This window comes from Engraulis encrasicolus, chromosome 24 (genome assembly GCF_034702125.1).
Source record: "Engraulis encrasicolus isolate BLACKSEA-1 chromosome 24, IST_EnEncr_1.0, whole genome shotgun sequence".
Classification (NCBI taxonomy): Eukaryota; Metazoa; Chordata; class Actinopteri; order Clupeiformes; family Engraulidae; genus Engraulis; species Engraulis encrasicolus.
Window position 1 is genome coordinate 15,872,148 of NC_085880.1, and position 9,767 is coordinate 15,881,914.

Sequence of the window (9,767 nt, forward strand, 5' to 3'; positions counted from 1 at the left end):
ACCTTATTGTGAACTGTTGTATTACTACTGATGTTCAACTTAGTGTATTCTGATCTTTTTCATCCATGGTGTGTGTGTGCGTGGGCATGTGTGTGTGCATGTGCTCTGCAGTGGATATCTGGTCGGTAGGGTGCATCCTTGCTGAAATGGTGCGACACAAGATCCTCTTTCCAGGACGAGACTGTATCCTTTTGCTGAAGGAGGAAGGTCTATGTGTGTGTTTGTGTCGGGGAGCAGGTGTGTGGTTGCAATATATTTCCATGTACTGTTTGTGTGCACAGTAAATGTTGTGGTGTTAATTCAACACTTAAAGAGTTCATTTAAGTCCAAATGATGCCAAATCAACTCTTTAAGTGTTGAATGACCACTGCAGAATTTACTGTGTGCGTGTGTGTCTGTGTGTGTGTGTGTGTGGCTATGTTTTTTTTTGTGTCTGCTGTGTTGTATTTCCCTGACTCCGCCCCCACCCCAGACATTGACCAATGGAATAAGGTGATTGAGCAGCTGGGCACGCCCACTCAGGACTTCATGAAGAAGCTGAACCAATCAGTGCGCACGTATGTGGAGAACCGGCCCCGCTACGCCGGTTACAGCTTCGAGAAGCTCTTCCCAGACGCCCTCTTCCCCGCAGACTCAGAGAACAATAAACTCAAAGGTGTGTGCGTGTGTTTGTGTTTCTGTGTGTGTGTGTGTGTGTGTGTGTGTGTGTGTGTGTGTGTGTGTGTGTGTGTGTGTGTGTGTGTGTGTGTGTGTGTGTGTGTGTGTGTGTGTGTGTGTGTGTGTGTGTGTGTGTTTAACAACAATATTTGAAGTTTCATTTCAAAATTACTTTCATTGGAAATTGACTTGAGTTTCACATTTTATTATTGGAAATGACTGTCCATGTTTGTGTGAATTCTTGGCACTCTAATATTTTGGGAACATACTTTTTAAACCTATGCAATCACTCGAGATAAGGAAAACAGGAGGCGCACACGAGGCTTGTGTGAAAAAGTATATTGTAGCCGAAATTTTACAACAGAAGTCAAACGTTAACTTGAGCAACAGACGTGTCGGACCTAGTCCACAATGTCTCCAGTATCAATGTCTTTCATTATCTCGAGTGATTACTACTTTTTGGGAGTGCACTCACCAAGCAATACTAACGTGCAGGCGCAGACGCCGACCTTTGTTGGTTTTTGTCATAGACCTATGCAATGCAATGTTCAACACAAAAATGTTCCAAATGTTCCAAAGTGGATACAAGTCATTTTACAATGAAGCTTGTGGCGTGTAGTTTCCCCTTATTGGTCAAAAATGGTTGGTGCCCCTGGGCACTGTGCTCCTGGCTTTTATGGATAATCCGCCCATGCAAGCAATCTCTATGAATATAATAATTAGAGAGTGTGTGTGTGTGTGTGTGTGTGTGTGTGTGTGTGTGTGTGTGTGTGTGTGTGTGTGTGTGTGTGTGTGTGTGTGTGTGTTTGTGTGTGCGTGTAGCGTGCCAAGCCAGAGAGCTCCTGTCCAAGATGTTGGTAATCGACTCCTCCAAGCGCATATCAGTAGACGAGGCTCTTCAACACCCCTACGTCAACGTTTGGTACGACCCAGCAGAGGTGGAGGCGGTGAGTTCACATGCTTGTACTTGTATTACTATCTTTGTTAGAACCATTTTTCTAGCTAGTGAATGCTAAACTGTGCTCTGTCAAAAAACAAGCCACTACCCTAAACTGTCAGTAAACTAATATTTTTGCACTTTTAGTTTTTTCATCAAACCCTCTCTTTCTTTCTCTCTCTATCTGTCTATCTCTTCCTCCATCCAGCCTCCTCCACAGATCATTGACAAGCAGCTTGATGAGCGAGACCACACAGTAGATCAGTGGAAAGGTATGTTTGTGTGTGTGTATGTGTGTGTGTGTGTGTGTGTGTGTGTGTGTGTGTGTGTGTGTGTGTGTGTGTGTGTGTGTGTGTGTGTGTGTGTGTGTGTGTGTGTGTGTGTGTGTGTGTGTGTGTGTGTGTGTGTGTGTGGAATCAACGTCATTATCATTGCAGAGTAAGGAAGTGCACATGTGTGTAGTCAGTGGGCTTCCATTGTCCTAACTCCCATCCTCCCTTGTGCTAGTGGCCTCACATTGACGTCGCAAGACCTCATGGACGACATCATTTTAATTCAGTATTTTGCAAAAGTGCAATTCAAAATCTCATTTGCAATCGGGACGTTGAATGGGGAAAAGTCCCCCAATAGTTCATTAGTTCACCATCTGAAATATAGATTAATCATGTATGCATACATCTTTGTTGGGGAACGGACTTCCTGTGATCGTGCGGCTCTCGCAGGAGAACGTCTGTCCACACGGTGGACCGATCATCAAAAGTGCTTCACGGGGTACGTGCGCGGACCACTGAACTGGAGAAGCTGAGATAGTTGAATTACCTGGGGTATGGGGCAAGATCGCTGGCCGTGGTGCTGAAGTATTGCCACGGCCGAGAAATGTGTACGCGGTAGACATTCTTTAGCTCAGGAGTACAGGGCGCCACTGAGAGCTCGGGCAGTATCTGCGCCTGCTCATATGTGCGAGGTCTGAGCGGACACCCCCCGGCCAATGATGGTCAGAGAGCAATGGAATAAGGTGAACTTGAGAGGAAGCTAGGACAGGACGCCTGATGAATCGACTGGACTGCGACGGAAGGGAGGGGAACGGGGGGGGTGGTGGGTGTGAGTGGGAAAGCAAATTTCTGACTGGAGACAGGTGAGCAGAGAATAAATGTTATTCCAATCAAGGGGCTTTCCGAATTTCACTGTGCTGAAATTACACCGAATGATAGCTGAGTGGAGAATGAGATTCAGGTGGATGAATAAGCATGCCTATCTTTCCCCTGAATTCTGATGAATGACTGTTGAGCGGAGAATAGAATGCATGTGGTAATTCGGGCCTGTCAAATTTCACTACACTTCTCTTGAACTTTCGTTTTTAACAAAACATGCATTTGTGGCTAGGCTGACAGCTGGGAAATGTAATTGTTTTGTCTTCAGAGGCGGGACGTCAGTGAAGAGCAAGGCCACGAGCACAGGTTGAGGACACGAGTCAGGATAATGGACTGAACACAGTGTGTTAGTGTTTACAGTTTAAGTATTGGCAGAGGACGCGCTCAACTTCTTGGAAAAACGAAAGTCTTTGGGTGCGAGATGAAAAGCGTCAACTTAAGGAAGAAAAATCCGCACTCACAAACTGCGTCTCATTATTTATTTATATTACCACCATGTCCAAAAAGCAAACGCGTTTCGGCTAACAAGCCTTCATCAGTGCGTGGTACACGTGGTACCACGCACTGATGAAGGCTTGTTAGCCGAAACGCGTTTGCTTTTTGGACATGGTGGTAATATAAATAAATAATGAGACGCAGTTTGTGAGTGCGGATTTTTCTTCCTTAAGTGTTTATAGTTAGCCACCTCCTGCTGTCAAGCATGCACCATTGATGATATGTTTTGTCTTGATCCTGTGTGTGTGTGTGTGTGTGTGTGTGTGTGTGTGTGTGTGTGTGTGTGTGTGTGTGTGTGTGTGTGTGTGTGTGTGTGTGTGTGTGTGTGTGTGTGCGCGTGCGTGTGTCCGTGTGTGTATGCGCGCGCGCGCGCGTGTGTGTGTGGTGCATTCACTATTTGTCAAGTTTGAGGAACTATTTATGTGAATGCATTGTGTTTACAAATATCTGACCTAAAGACACAAATCTCTTCTTGCGTGTGTGTGTGTGTGTGTGTGTGTGTGTGTGTGTGTGTGTGTGTGTGTGTGTGTGTGTGTGTGTGTGTGTGTGTGTGTGTGTGTGTGTGTGTGTGTGTGTGTCCACAGAGCTGATCTATAAGGAGGTATTGGACTGGGAGGAGCGGATGAAGAACGGAGTCATACGTGGACAACCATCACCACTAGGTGAGTGTCTGTGTGCGTGCACGCGCCCCATCATGGTGGCCAACATGGCGTCTGTGCTTTGTCAAGCCAAATGAGAACTCTGCCTCCGCACCCGTTGTAGTTACCGCCGTTAACGCAACAGTTGCAAAGATGCTCCAGGAAGTGATTTGGATAGTGTGCTTACTACCGCTGATCAAAGTCGCGTATAAGCAGGCCTTACTGATTGGCAGGATTTACAAAGAAAAGTCGAGTGGCCACGACCCGACTCCTGAACAACACCTGCAGGAGGAGCTGCTGACTTTGGATTTTACTGCCTTCAACCACATATTTAAATCCTCAGATGTTTGCTCTAAACCAGAATTCCACTGCTTTTAATGAACTGAATGCCACTAATCCAGACACCACCATCATTGATGAAGACAACCAAACTGTTGATATAGTAGTTGGAGTAGGATGTTGCTTTGACTCATATCTAGAAGAGACTTGTTATGAAAAATGAATTAAGTATCAACCACTTGTGCAGGAAATCACTATGATGGTCTACAAATGCCAATTTATTGTGCTAGAATTTTGAAAATTTGGAGACGTGCATAGGCTGGCCACTAAGGGGCGAAGGATGCTTGGCTTCCCAAAAAGTTAATGGGAAAAAAAACCCTGCTAAAATAGTGTTCAATATCATCAATGATTGGTAGTCGACATGTATGGAGAAGAAGGTGCTGTGTACATCCTTGAGTACTCTACCATGGACTATTGATGTCTGTGGTAACAAACATAGATGTGTATAGAATAGTATATACACATCTATGGTAACAAATGTCTAGGTCACGCCTGAGTATCTTTGCAACTGATACATTTGTGTCTATGGAAACTTAATGTTGAATGGTGGGCACAAATACAGAGGTAAAATGTGTGTGTGTGTGTTCAGGTGCGGCGGTGAGCAGTTCTCCTCAGCCTTCTTCCTCCTCCTCCGGTACTGACGTTTCCTCCATGTCCACCAGTGACCCCACGTTGACCTCCGATGCCACCGTCACCTCGGATACTGACAGCAGTCTGGAGGCCGCGCTCGGCCCGCTCGGATGCTGCAGATGACCACACCCTCCACATGGCAAGCCCCGCCCACCAGACCCAGGCCGCACCACCCCCCTCCTCATCAGCCAACCCCAATGCCCACCCCAGCTCTAATGGACAGCCCAAGTCCCGCCCATCTCCTCATCGTCCAATCCCAATGGCCACCCCAGCTCTAACGGACAGCCCAAGTCCCGCCCATCTTCTCATCGTCCAATCCCAATGCCTACCCCATCTGTAACGGACAGCCCAAGTCCGGCAACCTCCAGTAGAGCTCATAACAGCAAAGCATCGACTAAATAATGAGTGGCAGTCAATGGAGAGATGAGAGATGTTTCCAGTGTCATTTCAACACTTAAAGAGTTGATTTAACACATTCTAGAGTGCATTTGGTAGAGTACTCTCTAAGTGATGCATTAACGCTGATTTTTTTTTACTGTGGACTTCTCTAACCTGCCGACCCTCTTTCTGGAAAGCATTAGGGCTGTAACGATACATTCAACTCGATTCGCTTCGTATCACAATTTTTTACCTTCGGTTCGATTTCACCACACGATTTCAGAAATGTATCTCATTTGAAGCTTGGTGGCACCATCACATTGTATCATATGGCTGTTTTCTGGACTGAAGGATAACAAAACTTTAAAAGGGCGTATCACGATACTGCCTCCTTACATCACGGTACAGTATCGTGACTCTGAGACTCTGATTTCTCAATTCGATCAATATAGTTACAGCCCTAGAAAGCATTGATGCTAACCAGCCAGCAACTTACTTGGTTGCCCATGGGAATTTGGCATTGTTGCTAAGTAAATTGCTAACTCAGTTAGCAACGACGTTGTCGAGAAACACACCCCATGGTTCTCGTCAGATTAAATGTGTAACCACATTCATTTGGCGAGTGCCAGGCTAGGATTTCACATATGGTGTTTGTGACTATCCATAAGAAGAGACTAGTTTTGAAATGAAATAGTTGAGTTGTGCATTTTTGAAAATACATCAATATTTTAACCACAAACCAGTTTAACCAGTGACCTTTTCTACCCAGAACGGAGCAGGTGCTTGCGTGGCCTACCCACTCTCCATGTCATAGATACAATTCTGCATGCAACAACGGTCCGTGTCAGTCAATTTTTTTTGGACACTGGTTTGCTTTTTTTGTAGATTGGAAACTGGTTTGCTTTTTTGTACTTGATGTAGTTCTGTTTTAACTACACATCAAGTCATGTAGGTGACATCGCATGACATCGCATGTCTCCAAGTTCAGCAGGTACCCTGCTATAGCCAGAAGTTAAGCTAGGGCCCGCCCACTGGCGGCGCCTATAAATCCCATGACACCCACCTCACCTCCTCTTTCGCTGCTGTGATGAGCACCTCAGCAGAGACACCGCACCGCATGCTCAACCTAGTAATAGGTCTGGTCCCTACTCAGGGAACCGGTATTACAATAGTAACCCACTTCACAGTCCATTTCATAGTCACGACACCTTGCTGTCCATCGAAAAACAGGGTCGAAATCATCATTTAAGTTGACAAGCATCATTGCAAGGTCACAAAGAAGCTTTCACCTCTCCATTGACAACGCTTCCTTATTTTTTTCAATCTATCCAATTTGGCTCTACAAGAGGGGCCGGGATCATGGCTCTCTGGTGTGGATTTCTGAATGATGTAATTTATTAATTTAAGTTATTTATTTGGGTTCATTCATTGCTATGTTCATATATAACAGTTTTTACAGTTATTTTTTTTTATTATGTAATTTATTATTAATTTATGTATTGAGTTCTGTGGGTGGACTCTGTTGCAGAAACCACGCCCCTTAAGGTGGACTGTTCTCTCTCTCTTAAGGTGGACTGTTCTTTCTCATGGTGGTCTGCCCTCTTAAGGTGGACTGGCATTTCCCCCTTTTTCAGACCCTATTAGGCCTGTTGAGGATGAGACAGGCATTAAGGTCTATCTCTGTGTGTATGTGTGTGTGCGTGTGTCTGAGTAATACAGTAGTGTAGTGTATAGAGAGGTAGACCAGAGAGAGAGAGAGTCTGTGTGTGTGTGTGTGTGTGTGTGAGAGAGAGAGGTTGATAGAAAGAGAGAGAGAGAGAGAGAGAGAGTGTGTGTGAGCTGACCGCAGTGCTAGTGCTGTGGAGCAGAGATGAATGTGAGGGATTTATTTTTCTACAGCTTTAATTTCTCACCTTTTAATGCTGCTTTTTTTCAATTCACAATCGACTCTGTGTGTTTTTTATGTTTATCTGAATGTGTGTATCCGTGTGTGTCTCTTGACAGCCATATCCCGCAGTTTCTGCATTCTGTGTCAGTGTGTGTGTGTGTTTGTGTGTGTGTGTGTGTGTGTGCGTGTGCGTGTGTGTGTATCCAGTGCCAGTGTCTTCCCATGTACAGCGTATGCCTCCCCCTTTCTGAAGATTTCAGTGCCACCCTGTGAATGTGTGTGTGTGTGCGTGCGTGCGTGCGTGTGTGTGGTGCATCTTGTCTCTCCTGTGTATGCCAAGCCTGTTTATTTTTTTATTATTATTTGTTTATTTGGAATGCTGGTTGATGCAGTAACCCCTCAGATTTGACAAGTGAAAAAAATGGCCCTTAGAGTCAAGAGCGTGTGTGTGTGTGTGTAAGAGAGAGAGAGAGAGAGAGAGAGAGAGAGAGAGAGAGAGAGAGCTCATCAGATATTGTACAAATGTGTATAATTACCAAGGTAGGTGTGTGTGTGCGTGTGTGTGTGTGTGTGTGTATGTGTGTGTGTGTGTGCGCGCGCGCGAATCCAAGATCAGAAACTGTACAGATGTATGATGAAGAGTATGTCTATGGTGTGTGTGTGCGTGTGATATCAACCGAAACTGTACAGGTGTGTGTGTGTGTGATTTTTCCCGGTCCCTGCATACGATGATCTTCTGAACCGTCTGAGAATGTGAGAATGGCATAAGAACCTTCAACAGGCCCTTTAGAACCCCAACTCTAGAAGCGGAATTCAAGAACTGGAACTCTAGACCTGGAGAATCTGGAACTGGTGATCTAGAACCGAAGATCAGGAAGTGGAACCCTAGAACTGGAGGTCTATGTCTGGAACTCCAGACTGGTGATCTAGCAGGTGTGATCTAGAGTGGAACCTTAGCAGTATTCATCCTCAGCATGGAATAAAACAGCTGAGCATGACTCCTAACCCAGTCTACAGCTTCTTTATTTACACACACACACACACACACACACACACACACACACACACACACACACACACACACACACACACACACACACACACACACACACACACACACACACACACACCAATGTCCAAACATCTTTACCATTGATTGTATACACATTAGTTTTAATATACAATCAATGATCTTTACTTATCTTATGAATAGTTCTAGTTGTATATGTGTAGTGTCATCGTAAAAGGATGTCTTACATTGACCCAAACCACTGTCACTGATATGCATGAAGTATGAAACCGTATGACTAGAGGTGCCAGTTCTCTTACCCTGCCACAGTGTCAAGGACGGATTACTGCAACACTCTGGGATTTTTTACATAGGTGAAAAGAAAATAAAGGTCCGCAACACTGTTACATGCTCCCAAATATTTAATGGCACAACGTTTCGGACTAACCGTCCTTCATTAAAGTGCAACGTCTTTTCAGTTATCTTACGTTTGGTCCAGCACCTGTGCCACTGATGTGCACGCATTCTTTGACTTTCTCTATTTTTTACATAGGACCATATTTCCTCGTTAGTCGGAGTCTTGTTGACATGTGGAGATACTTCTTTGATATTCCAAGCAGTCATTGTTATTCCAGGGGCTGCTGGTGCTAGGCTTGCGGCTTTTTGGGAACCTCTCACTAAACCGGTTATTATTAGTATATCCAATGTTATATTGTAGTGAAGGGGAGTAGAGTTGCCCAGCTGGGACTTGAACCCAGACCTTCTGGGGTAGTAAACCAGGGCTCTGACCGCTACACCAAAGAGCCAGGCTCATTGGCATGTTAGTCAGAACACACCCACAACCCTAGTGATGGTCACTCCATCACATATATATTAACCCATTGACGCCTCAGGCACCTGCAAAAAAGGGTGCTGAATGCCTGAGCCCTTTTTAAGAAAAGCTGCCCTCAGCCTATAAAAAAACTAGATATCTCAGCTTCGGAAGGACATAAAAATACACTGTAAAAAATGCCTGTTGAAATTACGGCAAAAAACTGTCAAATTGCAACAGTCAGTGACCGTAAAATGTTAAACAGTTTATCTCTGTACTAAATATGGCAAGCCACTATTTAGTCAAAAAGCGGTACATAACTTTATTTTTGACAGGTGTCATATGTAGAAAATACTGGACTGTTCTCTGTAAACAAAGATATTGGAAAATACCGTTAAGTGAGATGAAGTAGTCAAGAAACGGTACATAACTTTATTTTTCACTGGTGTTAATATGTAGAAAATACTGAACTGTTCACTGAAAAGAAAATATTGGAAAATACCGTTAAGTGAAGATGAAGTAGTCAAGAAACGGTACATGACTTTATTTTTCACTGGTGTACACATATGTACACAGCAAATTTGCCAGAGTTCGATTGATCAGAGTTAGACTGGTGTTCAGCCAAAATCTAAACATCAAGAGTTGCAGCAACACTACAGAGTGTTATTTGACTCCTCTGGATCCGAGTTGTTGAGCTAAGAGAGCTAGAGAGTTAATGTTTAACTCCCTTGAGAGTTATGAAAAACATGCCTCCCCAATTTTCAAATGTTTTGGCAACATGAGCAGCCATTTTTGTTGAGTCCCCTATAAGTGAACTAAACTCAATCCNCTGTT

The 9,767-nt window shown here is 44.4% G+C and overlaps 1 protein-coding gene across 1 annotated transcript in view; it reads left to right on the top strand.

Moving 5' to 3' along the window:
• Positions 1-8,080, top strand: part of mapk8a (mitogen-activated protein kinase 8a) — a 19,114-nt gene extending 11,034 nt beyond the window's left edge. Inside the window, exons 6-11 of the mRNA XM_063191932.1 lie at positions 112-183; positions 473-655; positions 1,480-1,604; positions 1,803-1,866; positions 3,825-3,902; positions 4,807-8,080. Of these exons, the coding sequence (XP_063048002.1) occupies positions 112-183; positions 473-655; positions 1,480-1,604; positions 1,803-1,866; positions 3,825-3,902; positions 4,807-4,970 (686 nt within the window). The 3' untranslated portion in view covers positions 4,971-8,080. The remainder of the gene's footprint in view (positions 1-111; positions 184-472; positions 656-1,479; positions 1,605-1,802; positions 1,867-3,824; positions 3,903-4,806) is intronic.
• The last annotated feature ends 1,687 nt before the right edge of the window (positions 8,081-9,767 follow it).